Source organism: Rana temporaria, chromosome 1 (assembly GCF_905171775.1).
Source record: "Rana temporaria chromosome 1, aRanTem1.1, whole genome shotgun sequence".
Lineage (NCBI taxonomy): Eukaryota > Metazoa > Chordata > Amphibia > Anura > Ranidae > Rana > Rana temporaria.
In genome coordinates, this window is record NC_053489.1 from 360,076,628 (window position 1) to 360,100,103 (window position 23,476).

General features: G+C 41.3%; 1 protein-coding gene across 9 annotated transcripts in view; it reads right to left on the bottom strand.

Moving 5' to 3' along the window:
* Positions 1-1,225: 1,225 nt before the first annotated feature.
* LOC120909999 (transducin-like enhancer protein 1) overlaps positions 1,226-23,476 on the bottom strand; it is a 62,865-nt gene continuing 40,614 nt past the window's right edge. For 4 of the 9 annotated variants that reach the window (XM_040321849.1, XM_040321823.1, XM_040321858.1 and 1 more), the window contains 14 exons: positions 21,016-21,205; positions 18,393-18,409; positions 17,874-17,978; positions 17,605-17,649; positions 17,338-17,493; positions 17,006-17,144; positions 16,731-16,897; positions 13,929-13,999; positions 9,264-9,513; positions 7,790-8,037; positions 4,341-4,488; positions 3,874-4,024; positions 2,978-3,054; positions 1,312-1,734 (listed from right to left, as the gene is read on the bottom strand). In XM_040321849.1, the coding sequence (XP_040177783.1) occupies positions 1,627-1,734; positions 2,978-3,054; positions 3,874-4,024; positions 4,341-4,488; positions 7,790-8,037; positions 9,264-9,513; positions 13,929-13,999; positions 16,731-16,897; positions 17,006-17,144; positions 17,338-17,493; positions 17,605-17,649; positions 17,874-17,978; positions 18,393-18,409; positions 21,016-21,205 (1,872 nt within the window). In that variant the 3' untranslated portion in view covers positions 1,312-1,626. Of the gene's footprint in view, positions 1,735-2,977; positions 3,055-3,873; positions 4,025-4,340; positions 4,489-7,789; positions 8,038-9,263; positions 9,514-13,928; positions 14,000-16,730; positions 16,898-17,005; positions 17,145-17,337; positions 17,494-17,604; positions 17,650-17,873; positions 17,979-18,392; positions 18,410-21,015; positions 21,206-23,476 lie in introns of all 9 variants that reach the window. The other 5 variants (XM_040321867.1, XM_040321885.1, XM_040321842.1 and 2 more) reach the window with 4 other exon arrangements.

Sequence of the window (23,476 nt, forward strand, 5' to 3'; positions counted from 1 at the left end):
ATATATATATATATATATATATATATATATATATATATATATATATATATATATATATATATATATATATATATATATATATATATATATATATATATATATATATATATATATATATATATATATAATATATCTTTTCTTCTGTAGATGCATTAAGTGCATTAAGATAAAAAAAACCTTGTGGGTAGCAGCTCGCCGCCGCCGCCCCCCTCCCCCAATCCCATTACCTACATAAGCACCTCCTCTCTCCAGCGATGTCCATGATCCCCTCAGCCATCCAGCACACTCCTCCTGATTGGCCGAGACAGAGCAGTGGCACTATTGGCTTCCGCAGCCGTCAAGGTCAGTCAGCCAATCAGAGGAGAGAGGGGGAGGGGCCAGGTTAGGACTCAATGGATACACAGAGCTCTGACTTGGCTTGGGTGACCCCTGTAGCAAGCTGCTAACTGAGGGGCACTCAAACGGGGGAGGGACTAGGAGCAGCAAAGAGGGACCCGAGAAGAGGAGGAGCTAGGCTGCTCTGTGCAAAACCATCTGCACAATGGAGACAAGTATAACATGTTTGTTATTTTTATTTTATTTTTTTAAATGAGACTTTACAATCACTTTAAGAGAATGATGTTCCCACTGAAATGAGAAATATTGGAAACCAACTTCCGTCCTTAGTGGACGGTAATGTAATATTAAAAAGGCACCTGGATATAGGCGCACTGCTTTCATTTTTCCATCTAAATTGTTTCTGTTACAGCATTGCTAATGTACTATTTGACATGCTAAATGTTTGTTATCTGCTACAATTTCTCTACCTGTATGACTGTAGAGACATTATGCTCCTTTCTGTATATCCGATTGCAGTTGCATGCTGTACTCTTTATTCTCTTTTAATAAAATTTATTGGAACGTTTTAACGGTTTTGCTTGAATAAATAAAAAAAAGGGGATCATTCACCCCTGTCAGTATTAAGTGGTTTGTCTCACCCATACACGATTCATTTTATTTCATTTAATCAGTGGGTGTGCAGATGGGGGAATCCCTCTCATGGAACAATTGTATTCTGCCAACGGGAAGACTTTCCCACCATCAAAAAACAATCAGCAGCGCCGGCGGCACTGTTTTGGGTTTAATACTGCTTTACCCTCTAAGGTTTTTACATATTTTGCATCAATGACTATCAACGACTAAGTACTTTCTTCATTAACAATATGGAAGTATAAAAAGGGTGTGCGTTTAACAAGTCTGTATTTATTATGAATTAAACAGAGTTCAGATCACCTTTTAGAAGTCAAGTGGAAAACCAGAACATTCCCAAGGGAGCTTTAATTAGACAAGTTTATTTGTGAGAAAAAGGATATTTACTTTCACAAAAAAAAGTACTTACATCTTGTTATTCACTAAAATTTCAACACCCGCCCAATCATGACTTACATTTTTACCTGCCAACATGGCATTTTTTTTTCTCTTGTAACAAGAAAGAGACAACCAGCAGTTTTCTCCAGTTTTATTATTAAATACACGCTGGCCGATACTGTTAAAATGTACACCTAAAAACAGAACTAACCCAAACAGATGATCACCCCTCATGGGTCCGTGCAGTAGGAGGGGGACTGTTACTGAAGAGAGAGGTCTTCAGTAGATGACCTCATATACTGTGGCTTTCTTGTCACCAGAACCTGTGACAATGAACTGGTCATCAGTGGATACGTCACAGCTCAGAACAGATGAAGACTCTTTTGACTGTAAGAAAGGTTGCAAAAAAAGAAAAAGAAAAAGTGAATCAAGTGTCTGATTTCTTTATCCAATTTAATCCATTTGTCTCATCAGAAGACCAAGTGAGAATATAATTGTCAAAGTATCACTATACCAGAGTTTCATTAGGCTAGGTTCACATTGATGCGGCTCTATGAGCCACAATTTGCTCCGCAGTCCATTCATTCCCCAGGCAGGGAAAGGGCAATATCCAGTGCATGCACCATTCCTTTAGGATTTATAAAACTGGCAACTCATCTCCTGTATTTTTCTATGCGGGTGGTTGCAGCAACAGGTGCAGACCTGCAGCAGGAACCACCAGCAAGGATGTGACACCTAGCCTTAAAGTGGAACTGAAGCCACCGATGTAACAGTTTCCAAAAACCGTTACATTCAAGGAATGCCACAAATAACTGTTACAGTTGATTATGCTCTCAAACTGTCATAACTGATCACATATTTAGCACCATTGAAAGGAGGGTTTCGTTTTACTTTAAGTGCACAGTAAAGTGGCCTTTGCTGGGTTAACGTTGAAATGTAAGCATCCTCAAGATCTCAGCAAGCAGTAGTTAAGTTCAAAGGCTATGTGGTAACCATAGAATGGTTTCCAATTCATGGAAACTTCCATAAAGGTCCTTAGTTATACCAGCACATGGATCCAATGGGACATACAGTATATAATACAGTGACTGTAAACCCTTACATATAGCCAGTGAAGTGAATAGCCTCAGGTGAAAAAACAGACATAAAACAAATCCTCCTACATAAGTTTTACTTGTTTATCTGCAGTAGTTTCTTCTCAACATGCACAATTGTGATAAAATCACTCATCAGTCAGGAGCAGAGGAGGGGATGGAGAGCTGCAGTTGCAGCTCTTATACACTGTGAGAGCTGACTGGAGAAAAGGGACACACCCCTCCACACATGGAACAGAAACAAAAAGGAACATGCAGAGCTATGTCCTGAATAGACAAGCTGTGTGCGGAGCTCCCTCCCAGTCACACATTTATCTCATGTGTGAGAAAAACCTCTCAGAAGTGACTCGTGCTGATAACACAGGAACTAAGCATCAGACATTTAGAGCTTTGTAGACTACAGATATGTGCTTTGTTCAGATTTCATGACTGAGGTTTACAACTTTTATAAATAAAAATAGAAAATAGTTACTTCAATGGAGAAAAACAGGATAAATGTAAATAAAGGCGAAATTGGACTTGTGCAATTCTCTCACCTGGAATATGCTGGCACCGTATGGAGTCCGCCATGCATTTAACAGATTGTCCTTTCCCGTGCTTACAAACCATTTACCTGAAAACAGATTACCAATGTTACCAATACATTGTTACATCAAAAGTCTTTTTTTTTTACAACTTGCTGCTGGTGTCTGAACTTCCTTGATTTGCAGAGCAGTGTCGCGTTATAGTATTTACCCAGCAATTAAATTAAATTGAAACCGCTTTGCATCTACAATCCTAAACAGTTTTGGTCACTTTGACCATGCAGCCCATTTTTCTTGCCCACTGCCATTCTAAAAATAGAAAACCCTGTGTAAGCTGAAACTTACACAGAGAAGGATGTTGTTCTCCAAGATATGATATTTTTGCTGCTGCTTCCTATACCATCAGAAGCTGACAGCATTTCCTTCCAAATTAGCTAGAGACGCCATGGAGAAGGTCGCAGTGCGACAGTGTCACATGTTAAGTGCAACATTCTCAAGCTACACATGCCATACACAAGAGCTGGTCATTTAGAGCTTAGGCCTGAAGGACAGAGGTCTGGGTGTCAGCAAAACAACATGAAGGGGCAAAGTAGGACACTAATGAAGAAAGGAAAAACGGACTAGTGGCAATAAACCTGAACCAGTCATTGTAACAAACTAAAAACGGAGAATATGCATACGGCTTTGGTCAACACATTGTGCAATCAGGGCCTATTTTTTTCAGCTTTAAGCAGCCAAGAGCCTTCTTTGGAGTAAATCTTAGATTAATTTTTTCAGGGGGAAAAAAAATCTTAAGTATTTCCCCTTCATTCTTTGCTTCATCTCTTGATTATTGGAGGCCAACAATAATTTTATTGGGCCAGCCTACAATAAGCGCTTCACACAGCTGGCTTTCTAAGAGAACTTACCACAGGAAGCAAACTGCAAGGACAGGACACAACTCTCATGCAGATGCAGCTGGTACTTGTCAGGTTTGGAAACGTGAAGGACCTCAACATTACTGCTCTCCATACCAACTGCCAACCATTCCCCTGTGGGACAGTAGCCCAAAGAGAAGATCTGCAGGTGTAAAAAGGAAAAAAAAAAAAAAAAAAAGGTTACATTTTCAAAATATAGATCACATGTGACAATGTTTTATAGCAAGTCTGTCAACACGCAAAATACCAGTCCGTGGAGCCACCTATGGAAGCAATCATCACCTCCTACTTTACTGACTTCTAGCAGCGAGCCATTTATGAGCCCCTGCAGCTTAACCTGTTCAGCTTTATTGGGGGACAACTACCCTAAATCCAGTTCATCGTCTGGAATTTAGAAACCCCTGCTTTCATATGAGGTTCAAGAGATAAGTGGCAAGATTTTACTAATTAATTAGTACCTGGGAGTTAAAGTCATGCTGCTGTAGTTGCCTTCCTTCTCTCAAGTCCCAGCAACGAACTGTATTATCCAAACCACCAGTCCATAGTTTGGTGCCATCATGAGAAATGTCTATACAGCTGGCACCATCTGTGTGTCCTTGAAATTGTCTTTAAAAATAAACAAGAAAATCATTGACATAAGTATCTTTAATAGACTACATGACAGTAAATGCAATAATGGTTAGTATTAACTGATAAAACCTAAACCACCTACACAGTTCCTGCTTACAAAACTTTGCCTCCATATTACTATTCTGTGGATTGGAAGAACTTCAATGTGAAAAATATATATATATATATATATATATATATATATATATATATATATATATATATATATATATATATATATATATATATATATATATATATATATATATATATATATATATATATATATATATATATATATATATATATATATATATATATATATATATTTTCCCTTTAAGTGGCTGCAGTTTTATTCTCAGCCATATCTGTGCAGATTCACTCATACCTTTTCATCTATATCTTGGAATAAACCTGCCACTACCCAGGGTAAAGGACCTCTGTTGATGGGGTTTTGGTCTGTCTTGAAAGGCAAGAGCAGTTTGCTGTTGATAAAAGCCAGACATGCTTCCAAGTCTGAGATCTTTTAGAATCATTGACAATTGTATTAGACCTCCTTCGGACCTGCCTTTGACCTTCAAGCTGCTTTTCCATTGCCATAGACTTATAAAACGATAGAGAACAGTTTTGATGCAAACAAAAGCCTGTCAATACAGGCTTGTAATCTGTATAAGCATTGGAGCTATAATTAAAAAAAAAAAACACGAACACAGAAAACTGAGCCTATACATTGTTAAGATGACCACCAAAAAGCTCAGTAGCTATAGAGGTTGAAGTGACATTAAAAAGGCAGATTTTAAAAAATAAACACATGGTCATGTTTATCTGCTCCGTGCAGTGGTTTTGCACAAAGCAACCCTGACCCTCCTTACGGGTCCCCTGCTTCCTCTTGAGCCAGTGCCCCCAATACCAAGCTGCTTGCTCGGGGGGCACTGGTGCATGCTCGCTCCTGACCCCCACTCTATGCATCTGTTTTTTTTAACCTTTCAATATTATATTTTATCAGCCCTGTTGGGGGGCTTTGGTGAGATATCAGGGGTCTAGACTCCTGACATCTCCCCTTTGGGACAGAGAAAAGGACTGGAGGACACCGATTGCCCAGTCCCTTTCTCAGCAACCACAGCTGCACTGACGATTAATGGACAGGAGAAAGAGGCAACTCTCCATTTATAAATTGTCTCATCATAAACACAGTTTACTCTGCTTAGTTATGATTGGACAGTCTGATCACCAACTGTGCATTCAGAAAAGGAAGGAGCCAGTAAATGACACAGTATCTCACAAAAGTAAGTACACCCCTCACATTTTTTTGAAACGATATAATAAAAGTTTACATGTGACAAAACTGAAGGCATGACACTTTGCTTCAAAGTAGTGAATGTACAACTTGTATAACATTGTAAATTTGCTGTCCCCTCAAAATAACTCGATACATTGAAGTCTAAACCGCTGGCAACAAAATTGAGTACACCCCCAAGTGAAAATATCCAAAATTGAACCCAGTTAGCCATTTTCCCTCCCCGGTGTTATGTGACTCATTCGCGTTACAAGGTCTCTGGTGTGAAATTTGGTGTTATCGCTCTCACTCGTACTGGTCACTGAAAGTTCAACATGGCAAAGAACTGAGAATCTGAAAAAAAAAAAAAACACACACACCTTTGCTCTATATAAAGATGGTCTAGGCTATAAGATTGCCAAGACCCCCCGAAACGGAGTTGCAGCACAGTGGCCAAGACCATACAGTGGTTTAATAGGACAGGTTCCACTCAGGACAGGCCTCACCATGGTCGACCAAAGAAGTTTAGTGCACGTGCTCAGTGTCATATCCAGAGGTTGTCTTTGGAAAATAGACGTATGAGTTTTGCCAGCATTGCTGCAGTGGTTGAAGGGGTGTGGGGGGGGGGGGGGGGGGGGGGGTCAGTCTGTCAGTGCATAGACCAAGTGCCGCACACTGCATCAAATTGGTCTGCATGATTGTCCTTTCAGATGGAAGCCTGTTCAAAAGATGATGCACAAGAAAGCCAGAAAACAGTTTGCTGTAGACAAGCAGACTAAGGACATTTATTACTGGAACCATGTCCTGTGGTCTGATGGGACCAATGATAAACTTATTTGGTTCAGATGGTGTCAAGCATGTGTGGTGGCAACCAGGTGAGGAGTACAAAGACAAGTGTGTCCTACCTACAGTCAAGCATGGCGGTGGGAGCGTCATTGTCTGGGGCTGCACGAGTGCTGCCGGCACTAGGGAACTAAAGTTAATTGAGGGAATCATGAATGCCAACACGTACTGCGACATACTGAAGCAGAGCATGATCCCCTTACCTTGGAGACTGGGCTGCAGGGCATTATACCAACATGTTAACGACCCCAAACACAGCTCCAAGATGACCACTGCCTTGTTATAGAAGCCAAGGGTAAAGGTGATGGACTGGCCAAGCGTGTCCCCAGACTATTGAGCATCCTCAAAAGGAAGGTGGAGGAGCACAAGGTCTCCAACATCCACCAGCTCTGTGATGTCTTCATGGAGGAGTGGAAGAGGACTCCAGTGGAAACCTGTGAAGCTCTGGTGAACTCCATGCCCAAGAGGGTTAAGGCAGTGCTGAAAAATAATGGTGGGCCACGCAAAATATTGACACTTCGGGCACAAGTTGGACATTTTCACTTAGGGGTGTACTCTGATGCTTTATTGAAAGGCACACAGGGATATCTGTGCTTGTACCTCCCCCCACCCCTGCACTGATCACCAGTGAGGCTGCCTGCCCTCCCTGCTACGCTGAGGATGCCTGACCTGATACAACAGGTATCGGATCAAGCATTGGAGCATTTGCACAAGTACCGATACTCGTGCAAATGCTTGGTATCGGCACCGATACTAGCATCGGTGCAACCCTAATGGCTACACAGTACCATTAAAAACCATGCCAGTCAACTTATTTGCTAAAGAGGGCCTCAAATGCGGCCCCTGACATCACCAAAGGGATGCACATAATGTTCAATATATGTAATGTTTGCGAGGACAGTCAGAAACTACAGACCTAATGGAGGAAATGAGGGTCAAGGGTGTGTGGACATGCTAAATTTTTGGCGAAGGTTATGGTAGAAACAATACGCAACTGGGAACATGTTAAAATTAGTCTAGTAGAGATCAATGCCATCATCATAATTAATGCTCCCACTACAGATGGCTGAGGTTCGAGGGCCGCAACATTATATACCAAAGGGCCACATGCGGCCCTTAGGCTGCAGGCTGGGCACCAGGGAATACCTTGTGCAAAATAAAGGTTTTGTCAAAGCTTACCTGACAAGGGTCTGATTCTGTAGGTCCCATACAACAATATTTCCATCAGAGCAGCAAGAGAAGCAGACCTTGGCATCTGGACTGATAGCAAGGGCGTAACAAGCAGGAGCAGATGATGTTAATTCAGCTTTTATCCTTGGAGTAGGTGATGCCAGATCCCATATAGACAAGGTGCTGGCTTCTCCCCCAACAATCAAACTGCGGCCATCCGGAAGGAGTTTACAAGAGCGAATGTAATTGTCACGGTTCTAGAATGATATGCAAAAAAAAATATTAATCTCCAGCACAACATACTGAATGTTGTTCATCCAAAAAAGTGTCCATAAATATTTACAAACACACTGGGGGTTATTTAGGAAAGGCAAGTGCAAAGTGCACCTGAAATTGCACTTGGAAGTGCAGTCACTGTAAATCTGAGGGGAAGATCTGAAATGAGGGGAAGCACTGCTGATGTTATCATCCAATCATGTGCAAGCTAAAATGCTATTTTTTACTTTCCTTGCATGTCCCCCTCGGATCTACAGCGACTGCACTTCCAAGTGCACTTTGCACTTGTAGTGCAAAGTAGATTTGCCTTTCAAAAATAACCCCCACTATCACAAGCAGTGGAGACTTTTTGGGTTCCATGGGCCTGATAAAAAAGGGGGGGGGGGGGAATACAGATTCCATAACCAAGCTTCATAAAAAAGGGGCCAGTTTGGTACAGCAGCCACTGTTTTTTCAGTAGAGAAAGATACGGCACCCGATCAGGCAGGATGCAAATCTTTACAAGATGTCTAGAATTCACAATCTCAGACATTTCTCCATTTAAAAAGTTAAGCCTCGTGAAAGGTGGACTGACCGCCATTTTGCAAGTATGTGCATACAATTTGACTGGAAGAGCTCACAAAACAAAATTGGGTAAAGCAGTCATTTTGGGATGCACACATACTTAAAAAAAAACACTTTGCCATTTAACACCTCGAGATAAGGACAGCATCTTTTTGGCATAACAGTCACTGCACTGGGTAATTATTTATCTTTTATTATTGGATCAATGTAGGGAGGGAATGATGGCCCAAAAAAAGTCTTAGCAAAAAAAAGGCTCTTAGCACCTCTGTCGCTACCTCCTATTTAGCTAATCAACTTCTACAGCTCTATTTTACATCAATAAATGACCAAATACTAGCTTTAAATAGGTGTACTGATATAAAGCATTTTGGTCATGGACACACCATTATTTGTTTGCAGAAGTTCTCAAAATTGCGTATATATATATATATATATATATATATATATATATATATATATTTTTTTTTTTTTATTACACACACACACACACACACACACACACACACACACACATATATATATATATATATATATATATATATATATATATATATATATATATATATATATATATATATATATATATATATATATATATACACACACACACACATTCTTTTTGAAGTGCATCAGCAAGCCTTACCAAGCAATCAAGCTGTGCCACAGGAGTTTTAGTACCAGGCTGCCCTACATCCCAAACTTTTACACATCCTTTTCCTCCAGTGTAGACATGACGTGTAGAGTTGCTTATGGTCACAGCACAGACCACTTCTCCATGGTTTAATGTGTGAAGCTGCCGGGCATGGCGGGGGATGCCAGACCCTATGAGAGCATCTGGAGGAAAGGGAACAGGTTGCATCTGTCCATCTGCACTGACGTGGAATGAGTAGGCCCTGTGCAGAAGAAGAATATTAAAATCATTTATATAGTTTGCTGACCAGTAAAATATATATCTATTGAAAAAAATATGGACTTTCCATTATTCAAACCCAGCCTGCTACTACTGCTTAGAAAAAGGCCACAGTAAAGACAGGGTGGACTTTAATTGACCTTACAGCCTACATTGATTCTATTGACTCCACTTCATAGTTTCCATCCACTGCTCTAATCAGGAAACAAAATCTTTTCATGTGCTCATCATGCATAATATGGCTGGTAGAGATAATGCAGCAACTGTTTTTCTCTACTGTGAATAGATAATTTTTTTTACCATTTAGTAACTAATTGGTTATTAGGAGAAAATTTTCTGCCTTGCCATTTAATTGGTTCGCATACAGATAAACTCTGACATGAAAGAGCTTTCTCTACCTCCAAATCTCACCACAGAATGCGAGCTGGCAAAGCACAGGGTAGCTGTCACTAGACGAAAACCTTCAGAAATGTGGTCTTTGTTATTTTTGATGAAAAATCCTGAAATTGAAGGGAGTCTGCTAGTGTTTTTTGTGGTTATATTTAACAATATATAAGCCAAGTAACGCAATTGTAATGTGCCATGATCCTCTCCTGCAACAAATCACATTCCATAGTCAAACCCAGTTTTACCTTACTAGGATTATTTGCAAAAATTGAAGCTATTCGCAGTCCTATTATGGTGGATACAGGTGTCAATACTCGGACAACTTGCTTACATTTCAATGCAAGGACCAAGGAATGAGTGTGGACATCTGTGTCCACCACATAAGATGTAATTTCTCTTGTAACCATCGGCTCATATACTGTACTTGGGGGGGGAGCACAAGTCACCAAGACCTCAAGTGAGTAGCAAGTACCCAAGTGTGTGATCCATTCACGTAATGGTATAATAGATAGGATAAATAGGTTAGGTCAGGAGATCTTCAGTAATTTACCTAATTTGACATTTATGCCAAAGGCAAATCAAATATGGCTCAAGGGGAATAATGTGTGCCGTGTTTAAAGAGTATCAACAAGAAAAAAAAAAAATGAATGAAGGATGCTGGAAAAAAACATGAACTGGAAGCCAACCTCTTTGATAAATTCTCTTTAAGTGTCTGTGGCTTGTGGGTCATTTAGTTCAATGGCAGGGCAAATGTAAGAGCCAGCCTGTGGTTGCTTAAAAGCATTATTGATCTGAAATATCAGAGCATGGACAGCTCATGTTGCTCTTCCTATTCACCAGGAGGATTCTGTGAGTGGCACAGAACTGTTTTTCCACAATCTCCTATGACAATATGTCTCAACAAGATAATACACCTACTTAAAATAAAATTACAAAATTTAGGTTTCCAATAACGCTCTCATTTTTCTTTCAGCCAAGGAGCCGATCCAAAATACAGAAAGTAAAAATACATACATTACGCAAACCATGGTTACATTATGTACCATCATGGGAAATATATCTTAAGAATTAACAGCAAGGGCAATTTCAGAAGTATAAATGCATATTTTTTTTCCCCTGCAAAAATATGTGCATATATTTTCCAGGAAAGGTGAACTTATACTTTAAACTGAGCCTATATAGAGTAACTGCCAAATTAAATTATGAAGCAATAAACAGCATATGTTCTCTATGCACAAAAGATGCCATTGTGCTCTACAGTGCATCCCCCAATACCAAGACTGTGGACAATATATTCCATAAAAGATTTCATTGCCAAGGGGAAATATTCTGTCTATTATTGTTAACTCAATTTCAGGTCCCACACGTGTTCTCTACATTTTTGTACTACTCTGTCAAATCAATAAAAATAGTTTACAATATAACTACTTCTGAATGGCCATGTAGGAAAAGAACACTATTCCAGCTAACCAAAGAGAGATGCATACTTGCATGTTAACTAAATGCTTTTTACATGTTAACACGGCAAATAAAAAGGCTCAAAATATTGTTTCCATGTAAAATAAGCTTGCCGAATGTGGTAGAACGTGACTGTAAAGCTTCTTTTAGGTCTACCAACCACTACGCAGTGCAAAAGGCTGCCTGATCGCAAACTAAACAATTCATTTAGGTTGAGCCTCATAAGAGGAAATTGTACAGTCAGATTGTAAAGAGTGTGTATGAGCTTTTTTGTGTTGAAATATCTACAGTCTACATTTGTAAGCTCCCAAAGAAAACTCCAATACAAAAGGCACAATTTAAGGTGGGCAACAAGAAAATGCCTACTTTGGAATTATAGGACACATAAGCAAGCTCACTTCATTAATGGGAATAACTTGGAACCTATACCTCCTGTATTACTACAGATTTGCCCTCACATCCTTTACCACCAAAACAGTAATTTGAGCTAAAATCTCTCAAATAAAAAAAAGACATATTTAAAAGAAGGAAAACAAAATCTGACCATTTTATTTAAAAATATGAGAAAAAGCTTGATTTGTAGCTTGAAATTAACAATATTTTCAACAATCTATAGATGAGAACACACACACACACACACACACAGTTAAAGCACTGAAAGAACACTTAAAAAGAAAAGCCAGTGTATCCGGTATTATAGCCACATGTTGAAAGTTTCCCAACATTTAGTAGGATGACATGTAAACCATTCTACTTACAAGACAAGGCAATTATGTACACATATCTAGTACCGATTCAGATCACCCTTTGTATTCTGAATTCTCTCTGTCTAGGACTGAAAGCATTCCATAAAATTACAGAGAATTATGCAGGCTTTCATTTCTGAGCTGCTTTAGGGCCCTGTTCACACGAGAGTTGCATCTTGTGTACATAAATAACCCCCACTATCCCAAGCAGTGGAGACTTTTTGGGTTCCCTGGGCCTGATAAAAGGGGGGGGGGGATACAGATTCCATAACCAAGCTTCATAAAAAAAAGGGGCCAGTTTGGTACAGCAGCCACTGTTCTTTCAGTAGAGAAAGATACTGCACCCGATCAGGCAGGATGCAAATCTTTACAAGATGTCTAGCACACACGCAAACAATACAACCACAGTGTGCCAAACCTGAGCAGGGCTTCGAAATGTCACCGGCCTTACAAGTACAGAGAAAAGGAATTTTAACTTCTATACAACATGCTTGTTCCAAGTTAATGACAAAAAAATATTGGACAGTCCGGCAACATTCTCCGAAAAAGGCAAACAACGGCAGTCGGCCATCTTCACCGACTGGTATACCTAAAAAAGGATTCTGGTCCATGCCACACCCACCCTTAGATTTGTTTGGTTAACATCAAATTCCCACTCAACCACCTACGGATTACATCATGAATCAGGATTTGTCAGAGTTGGCAAAGTTTTCCAATCTTTGAATGACATTTTGGTGATGCCATTCTACTTCAATGTAGAACGTGTTGTGCATTCACAGATGTCCTTCTGCACACCATAGCAGCAAACAGCAGTTATTTCTACAGCCCACTTATCAGCTTGAACAAAATCGGATTATTCTCTACCAACCTCATTCATTTACAAGATGCTTTCTTTCATCTACAAAAACGACCAATGGATATTTTTGACATTGCAGATACCGCAGTGTGAAAATCCCAGGAGATCAGCAAATTCCATCAAAGTCACTTTAGATCAGTAATTTTTCCATTTTAACAAGAACCACTTGACCAAATCTGTATACTAAATTTAGCAAGAATTCTGATTTGCTGTGTAGCTGCTTACATTAACCTACCAACCATAAGAAAGGGGCTCCAGGGTATATATATATATATATATATATATATATATATATATATATATATATATATATATATATATATATAAAAAAGTCTTAAAGCGGAGTTCCACCCAGAAATTGAACTTTTGCAGATCGGATTCCCCCCCATCCGGTGCCACATTTGGCACTTTTCAGTGGGGCGGGGGGGGAGTGGATATCTGTCAAATACAGGTATCTGCTCAAACTGTCTGGCCCCTCCTCCTCCTCCGCTGCCTTCTGGGAGACACACAGGTCCCAGAAGACAGCAGGGACCATTCAGAGCGCTCATCGCAACTCACATATGCGCAGTAGGAAACAGGCTGGGAAGCCGAGGGACAGGTGCCGACATCACGAGCTCGCTTGACAGGTAAGTGTCCTTACATTAAAAGTCAGCAGCTACAGTATTTGTAGCTGCTTAGCTAAAAAAAAAAAATTCCCCCAGGCGGAACGCCGCTTTACAGTAATTCTAAATGAAACATAAAAACAACCTGGCCTGGCTTAATCTTTCAGAATTGTTTTGCTTTCTGCCCAACAGCCTTACAGATATCACTCTACTTAACAGAGGGGTTAAATAGTAAAGTGTACAGGCAATACAGTGTCATGGAATTAAAGACCAATCACTGCATTTATTTTACCACCAAGATCCTTTTAGACTAGATATCTCACAAATATACTGCAGAACAAAAACTCACGGTTTTCCAGATGAAGCCCCTGGAATAGCAGCTCCCAAACTCCGCATGTGTGCATGTGGATCATAGCCAACCTAAAGAAAAATGGTAATGGACAACCAGTAAAATTCTCCTGTTTCTCCCAATTATATTCACAGCAAGTATCAATTTCAGCTTAAACGTGTGTCAAGGGACAGCATTAACTTTCTAATGACAAGCCTTTTGTGTTTTAATAAAGCAAGCCTATCATTTGTGGAAACAAATGCTTAAAGTGGTTGTAAAGGCAGAAGTTTTTTTTTATCTTAATGCATTCTATGCATCAAGATAAAAAAAAAAAAAAAAATCTGTGTGCAGCTTCCCGCTCAGTGTCCCTAATGCTTACCTAAGCCCCATCTTGATCCAACGATGTTGTACAAGAAGTTTGGCTGCCTGGTACTCTCCCTCCTTATTGGCCGAGACAGCAGCAGGCACCATTGGTTCACCCACTTTGACAGCAGTGGGAGCCAATCAGGAGAGAGAGGGAGGGGGCCATGCTGTGGCTCCATGTCCAAATGGACACACAGAGCAGCGGCTTGGGGGCCCCCATGGCAAGCTGCTTGCTGTGGGGGCACTGGGCAGGAGGGAGGGGCTAGGAGCACCAGCAAGGGACCCAATAACTGGAGGACCTGCTCTTTGCAAAACCACTACACAGAACAGGCAAGTATAACATGTTATTTTTAAGCAAACAAATTAAATAAGCCTTTAGGCCTCTTTCACACCCATACGACCTGTCCCACGATTTGGGACTGCAAAGTCGCATGACAAGTCATTCCCCATGATTTTCAATGACTACCATTCATATTAGCATGACCAAATCCTGCCTGCAATACTTTTTTTTATCTTTTTTAAGTTGGATCCCCGTATTAACGTATTTGACTTTGGCAAGCAACATGTGCTCTGATTATATTGAAGGGGAAATCCGCAGCAAATTTTTTGTTTTAAACCAGCATGGGAAGCCCCACGTCAAAAAAACGTTGTGGGGATCCCCCCCAAAATCCATACCAGACCCTTATGCGAGCACACAGCCCGGCAGATCAGGAAAAGGGGTGGGGAGGAGCCAGCGCCCCCCCTCTTCTGAACAGTACTAGGCCACATGCCCTCAACATGGGGGGGTGCACCCCAAGGCACTTGTCCCCATGATGAGGGACAATGGCCTCTTTGCGACAATCCTGGCCGTTGGTTGTTGGGGTCTGCAGGTGGGGGGCTCATCGTAATCTGGGACCCCCCTTAATAAGGGGCCCCAGATCCTGGCCCCCCACCCTATGTGAATGACAATGGGGTACATTTCCATTCACCTGAAAAAAAAAAAAAAAAAAAAAAAAAAAGTGTCAAATAAATTACTCTGTGTAGTGTATTAGGCAGCTCCGGGGCTCTCTCCCGATTTCTTCTCCCTCTGTTCAGTGTCTTCTGCCGGGTCTCCTCTGCCATCTTCTGTTCTTTATCTTGCTCTGGCCCGGTGTTGTCCGTTGTCTTCTTCCGATGTTGACTCAACGCTCTCTCCGCTATAATGCAGTGTGCAACGACTTATATTGGCATGGGGCAGGGTCACCGCGTGACGTCATGTGAAGGCCCCCACCCCTTATGACCTCACCGCCTTGGGGCATGATGGGGTGGTGACATCATAAGGGGTGGGGGGGTCACTGGATGACATCACCCGTGACCCCGCCCCATGCCAATATAAGTCACTGCACACAGTATAGTGGGAGAGAGCGTCAAGTCAACATCGAAAGAGCAGCAGAGGGAAGAAAACAACGGAGAAGGCAAGAGCGAGCAAAAGCGCAGAGGATATCGGGTGGAGACCTGGCAGAAGACACCGGACAGAGGGAGAAGAACCAGAAAAAAAAACCCCCATACTCAGTCACATAGGGTGGGGGGGCCGGGATCTGGGGCCCTCCAGATTCTGATAAGCCTCCTGTCTGTCTGCAGACCGACAACCAATTGCCAGGGTTGTCGGGAAGAGGCCCTTGTCATCAACATGGGGACAAGGTGCTTTGGGGTGGTGGGCGCAGGGCCCACCCTGCCCCTAAGCACCCATCCCCCCCCCCCCATGTTGAGGGTATGCGGCCTGGTACGGTTCAGGAGTAGGGGGGCGCTTGCATGTCCCCACCCCCTTTCCTAACCTGCCGGGCTGTGTGCTCGGATAAGGGTCTGATATGGATCATGGGCAGACCCCCACGCAGTTTTTGTGTGGGGGATGCCCTTAAAATCCAGACCGAAGGGCCTGGTATGCTCTCGGAGGTGGAACCCATGCCGGGTTTTAAAAAAATACAGTGCCTGTTATCTCGGAGATCAAAGTCAGATCCACAACCATATGACGGTTTTGTAAAAATCACGTGACTTTGGAAGTGTGAAAGGGACCTTAGTAACACTATGATGCAAACCTTTGCTTAGGTAGGACAAAGCAGCACTTACTCTACATTCCTTTACTCCCCTGCCATTCCTTTCAAATTACCAGGAAAAGAGAAATCCTGTGTAAGCTCTTAGTTGCTGTAGTCCGAGCTTACACAAGGCTTGAAGATTGCTTTCCCATTCCAAGTGACAACATGAGGCCTACCAGCATTGACAAAAAAAAAAAAAAAAAAAAAAAGGAGCGAGTTGCATGCTCCTCTATATTGTAAAATACTAGATATTTTCTTTGCATCAGGCAGCTGAACAGAGTGGCAAGTGATTATGTGCTGCTGGGGAAGGACAGACTGAGGACAATGAACGTGCTGCTGCCTGTCAATTTCTTCGTGTCAGATTCTCTTTTCAGTAAATCTGCAAGACTGGCTGAAAATTGGTACTCACTAAAGAGGTTCTTCCATAGGTTCCAGCTGCTGCTCCATTAAGCTGTGGTGACATGAGATGAAGGCCTGCATAGGCTCCAGCTCCCTCAGCACTGGCGGAAGGGTGAGCAATGCTAAATGCTGCAGGATAGCCTCCCTGTGCTCCCAGAGGTGCACGCAGTCCCAGAGCTGTAGACACAGAAATGGAAAGCCAGTGTAACAGCTTGCAGAAACCAAATTTAAGCAAAGACCACAAATACTTCATGCTTCCCTCCACCCCTGAAAAGTTCAACATACCAAGAGGATCAATAGCAGATTTGCTGGAAAGAGGCCGGAACTGAGATGCGCTAGAACCACTGGGACCTGGGGTGCTCATGTCACTTTGGGAGTTTGGAGTACTGGATTTTAAACCTGGTGTTCCTGCCTTTTCCACCTGCTGAAATAGGAACAATGTTAAACTGAATCTAAAAAATGCTTGAACTTCAGCATTACAGTTTTCTGCATGTTTTTTTTTTTTTTTTTAAGGCAAGCTACTATTGAAAAAAAAAAAAAACATGCTTATGCTATTCAAAAAAGCTTGCCCCCAAGCATTGGGTTTGGGTTAAAGCGTTAGATTACAATGCTATTACCGTTGGAAGGTCCTTGCTCCTGGAAGGAGACACACTGCTAGATGAGGTCATGGAGTTTGGGCTAGCGGGAGGAGGATCCTTCCTTTGTAGGTTTGTTTTATCCACACCATTCTCCCGTGAGGAGTAGGAATGGACACTATGCGGTGAAGCAGGATCCTGGAGAAACATATCACACTCACTGTACCTCTCAGCCATTTGCCTTTTTTATCCTCAATAACCACTAAATAAAAACTTTGCCTGAAAGATGACAACTCCAAAGTTACTTACTTCATCCACCACAAGATTGTCCTCACTTCGGTCAGCATCACTGCCCTGAAAATTACAGTAGTATTGTCAGAATTGAGCACCATCAGAGATCCTGGACAGAATTATCTCTGTACTGAGCTTGTTTAAGTGGGTTTCTGCCATGGTACCGATTTTCTATTAGAATGCCAAAACATCCCAGTAGGTTAACTGGCTAATGCCTAAATTGACCATATAGCATGCATACCTAGGATTACTATAAATGAGTCAACCATTACAAAATGGACACTCACATAGTCTGTTCCAAAGTCTTTCTCTTCGGTTTTACGCTTTTTGTTGCTGTTTAGATAATCTGACAAGGTCCGTACACGTTCCCCATTTGGCAGAGTAACACAGCTCTGAAAAAGAAAGTAAAATTTTTAATCGCACTGGCACATATATAAATGGCAGTCCATTAACAATACAAAGACCAAACAACCCTATGGCAAGAAGAAAACAATTCATTCACAGAACCCAAATTATACAGACTGCCAGGAAGCAATACAAAAAGGTAGCCTACATATGTGCCAACAGACAGCTTTAAAGATCAAACATTTAAAAAAGGAACTACCATTCCAAATATTCTATTATATACAAAAAGAATTCCTAACTGTGAATAGCGAGCACTTGGCATGCTGAAAAAGTAGTATATTAAAATAGCACCTTTTATAATAGATATTTTCATCTCAGACTAAGCACAACCAGGCCAAAATTAAAACCAAAACCAGATTCAACCCCACCCATCCAACAACAATATAGCATGTTATACTCACTGGTCCTGGGTCTCTGTCTGTCTCCATGGAAACAAGTGAGCAATGAAAAAGGAAAAAGGAAAATAGCTGGTTAATTTTAGTCAAGATTATTAATTTATCACCCCGCTTTACCCACTGCAAAAATCATCCTAGTTCTCACATATCTAAATCGTCACAAGTCTTCGGCAGACATCTGACCCACTCTACCCACACCAGTTCAGTTTGCATTTCCCAGTCATTGATCCCTTCATTCTTCCTCACCAAATATAAGCTATCACAAACAATAAAAAGGGTTAATTTACCAACAATCAAAAGCTGCAAACCGGCACTAAATATCCAACATACTCGTCTCGCTCGTAACGTAAATTTAGCACAGCAGTCCGTTTGCATAATTATACGTCACAGGCCCTTCTTGCAGTTTTTGTTTTAACCTGAATGTACATTAAGGCCTCCTGCCTGGAGCGTCCAGTTCTTTTAGGCCTCCTTCAAAACGGTGGTTAAGCTGCATATACTGGTTCCAGCAGCAAGAATTGGCAAGTTTTTGCGGGTTGAATGAGAGATGCATGCAAATAGCGTTTGCTGCTTAGCCTATAAAAACTGACAGGTTGACAGCAGCTGCCACCGTTTGCATGAAGTCTCATACCACAGGGTTACCTGTGGTTAGGGATGGATGCAGCCAGCTGTGTCTAGGCTTGGACATCTGTCCGTAACCGCAGGTAACTGCTTGGTGTGCAGCTACATGCAAACAGCAGCGGCTTCCAGCCTGTCATTACTTTATATAGGTTGAGCGCCACCACTATTCACAGTCAGTCATTCAAGCCACAAGAATCCTCCGATTCTTGATGCCGAAATATGGTGTATGCAGCTAAAAAGGTCATGCGAAGAAGACCTTGTATTTATCATCACAATAATAAAAAAAAAATATTTGGTACAATTCATTACACGTATGAGGCCATCCATTTAACTAAATATCTTATCAATTCATTTTGCCAAATCTGTTCATAGCCTACACAGGTCTCGCACCACTTTGCAAACAGGTTACCAGTTAATAGCCTTTATATACTCAGCAAAAGGCACCTGGAATTAAAAAAAATATGTATGATGGTTTTCCACATATATTCCTTTATTAAAAAAAAATGGAATGATACTAAAAGCGCAACTTTACCCAAAAAAGGGAAGTTCTGCTCTTCCTCCTCTGCCCCCCTTCCCAATTTCTTCGTATTTAGCCTTTTTTTGCACACCGAGAAGCCAGCTGTTAAGCAGCAACTTCTTTAAAATGGGATATTCACTTTTTTTTATTCAGATAACAATAGCACCAGATGATTAAGTAACTGGACCAGCCACTCAGAAGACTCAAGGTCTCACTCACTCAGACTGGGCCAAATGGAAAGGTGATTAAAACTACTGTGCTCACAGGTATCAAACACTTGAGATCTACACTGGATTGGTGGCCAGGCAGACTCCCATGTTTTCACTCTCCTACTCTTTTTCCCTACATTTTCTCTTTGCTTTCCCCTTACTCGCTACATTTTTTGGTCCTCTAATCAGACCAAACACAAATTATCATCATCATACACACACACACACACACTGTAAATGCACAAACAAACATTATATCAAGCGTCAGGTGACCTCAAAGTGTGAAACCATAATGAAAAAAAGAAAAACGAATTCATAAGCCGAATGCTCAATTAGAATACAAGACCTAATATTCCAGTTCTAGCATAAGCACAGTCATTTCTCTTTAACCACTGGTTCTCTTCTACTTCCGGTCTGCCTTCCACACATTTACTCTGGCAAAGCCGCCCGGCTGCGCGAAACGACACATCTGTGCATCACTTTGTACAGTAGCCTCTGGGGGAGTGCTGATTGGACAGAGGGGGAGCCAATAAGTGGGTCCAGGAGACGGGATGTCTGCCAGCCAACCGTGATCGTTCCCCAGAGAGGCAGAACGGCGATCTGCCTATGTAAACAAGGCAGATTATGTTCTCCCATCAGGACAGATCTTGTGTTCCTGCCAAGCAGGAACACGGATCTGTGTTCTCCTAATCATGGCAATCCCCACACAGTAAGCAGCCTCTAGGGACATACTTAACCCTTTGATCACTCCTGGTATTAACCCCTTCCCTGCCAGTGTCATTAGTACATATTTTTAGCACTGATCACTGTATTAGTGTCATTAGTTGCCAAAAAAAAAAAAAAAAAAGTTTGTGGTTAGGTGTCCGATTTGTCCACCACAATATTGCAGTCCTGGAAAAAAATAAAATAAAAAACCCCACATGAAAAAATACAAATTTCCATAAAAAATATCCCATCGTTTGTAGATGCTACATCATTTGCGCAAACCAATCAATCAATATACACGTATTGGGATGATTCTTTTTTTTTTTTTTTTTACCAAAAATATATAGCAGAATACATATTGGCTTAAATTGAAGAAATTAGATTTAAAAAAAAAAAAAAAAAAAAACCCCATCAATTTTATTTAGGTACATCGTCGCACGACCGCGCAATTGTCAGTAAAAGTAAGCAGTGCTGTATCTCAAAAAATGGCCTGTCATGAAGGGGGTAGAACCTTTCCGGGGTTAAAGTGGTTAAAGAAGGGATTTCTCAAAAAAATAGCTAAACTAAATGCTAAACATACCTCTGTGGTCTGAGTCGGCGAGACTCTCTTTCACTGCCAGCTGACTCTGCAGACCAAGGACACCCGAAAGCGCCAGCAAACTGGAGGCACTAGTGGCAGCAGCTAGGCCAGGTTGTTGCAAGCTAGATGGATGAGGTGTAAGAGGAATGGGAGGAGCATGATGAGAAAGGTGTTGAGCCTGTAGCTGATGCTGGTTTCAGGTTCAGAAGGAGTAGGAAGAGTAATAGAAGTTTATGAACAATATATGAAAGAGGGCGAACAAAACAAAAAGGATGAAAGAGGAAAAAAATAAAATTTTACTGAACAAGAAATCAATGTGTCACAAAAATTAACCTGTTTACATAGAATGAATGGTAAATCTCAAAAGCCAGTTATACAACCTGATGTGTCAATGATTTGCTCAAATACAAACCCATTTCAAAACAAGTTGGGACGCTTTGTAAAATCTACATAAAACATAATGATCTGCCAATATTAAAAACATTTTTTTTTACAGAAAATAAACATATCACATGTTTAAACTGAGAAAATGTATAATTTTAAGCAAAAAAAAAAAATAGGTCATTTTGAAATAGATGGCAGCAACACGTCTCAAAAAAGTTGGGCAGGGCAACAAAAAGCTGGCAAACGAAGGGATACCAACAAGGAAGAGCAAAAACATTTTGCAATGGATTATGTCAATTGGCAACAAGTCAGAGCATCTTAAAGATCGTTTCACACTGGCTTCAGCTTGTATAAGAGCAGTGTGAACAGCAAGCTTCTATAAAGCATTTGCAGAGCTTTCAGCAAGCTGTATTGAAGCCTTTAAAGGATCATTCAGCTCCAGTTTGAACACAGATTGTAATGAGAGTTCCGACTGTCACTTTAAAACAAGCTATAGCAGGCTTCAGCACTAGCTTGTTAAAGCTTTCTGAAGCCTGCTAGCAGCTTACAGTGACAAATGGCACTCCCATTAAGATCTGTGTATAACATTTTCAAACGAGATGAAGGGCACTTTCAAGGCTAAGGGGAAGCTGCTTCAAGCTTACCAAAAGCTTGCTGAAAGTTTCAGAAAAGCTTGCCATTCACACTGTTCTTATACAAACTGAAGCTCGTGTGAAACAGGCCTAAGAATCAGCGTGTCTCAGAAGTAAAGATGGGCAGAGGTTCACCAATCTGAAAAGATGTGTCAAAAAATTATCAAGCTATTTTAGAATAATCTCTCTACATAAAATGCAAACAATTGCAAAGACTTTAAAATATATCATCATCTACAGTACAGATCATTAAAAGATTAACAGAATCTTGTGAAAGCTCTGGGCACAAGGTTGAAACACAATATTGGATGCCCATCGGGCCCCTTGGATGGCACTACATTAAAAATAGGCATGATTATGTAAAGGACATCACTACTTGGGGTTTGGGAATACTTCCAGAACTCTCTGTATGTACACAGTTTGTCGTGCCCTTCAAAAATGCAAGGTAAAGCTCCATCGTGCAAAAAAGAAACCATATCTGAACATGATGCAGAAATGCTGCCATCTTCTCTGGGCCAAAGCTCATTTAAAACTGTCTGTGCACAGTAGAAAAACGTATGTGAACAAGCACATCAGAATTTAAACAAATTTCAGACTAAAGAGGAGAAGGGCCTTCTGGCTTATTATTAGTGCTTAGTTCAAAAGCCTGCATCTGATAGTATAGGGGTACATTAGTGTGTATGGAATGGGCAGCTTGCGCATCTGGAAAGGCACCATCAATGCTAAAAGACATATCCAGGTTTTAAAGCAGTATATGCTCCCATACAGATGACCTCTTTTTCTTGCATATTTAAATTGGTTCTAAAGGCAGAATTGTATTTTTTTTTTTTCAAGCACTCTATGCATGAATATATAAAAAACACACACACACACACACACACACACACACACACACACACACACACACACACACTTATCTGAGCCCCATTTCAATCCAGCAATGTTGCACAAAAGCCTTGGCTGCCTGGGGACTGTCCCTTATTGGCTGAGACAGCAGTGGGTGCCATTGGCTGCCGCTGCTGTCAATCAAGGTCAGTGAGCCAATAAGTAGAGAGGGAGCGGGGCCGAGCCACGGCTCCCTGACTGAATGGACACAAAAGCAGCAGCTAGGGTGCCCCCATAGCAAGGCGCTTGCTGTGGGGGCAGGAGGGAGGAGCCAGGAGCACTTGCAAAGGACCCGAGAAGAGGAGAATCAGGGCTGCTCTTTGCAAAAGTGTTTGGGTGCTTAAAAGGAGAAGTCCAAAATTAGCTTTTTAGGCTGGGCTTCTCCTATGGGTCACAGGAGAGCAATTCAATTTGCACTCCTGTGACCTGTTTTCAGCAGACAGTGGTCTGAAGTCCACTCTCCGATGATGTCACTGCCATCAGTCAGGGCAGGGTGTCATACAGACTTTTAAGTCTGGATCCACCAGCTGCCTTGATTGATGGCAGTCTCATCGAGCCGC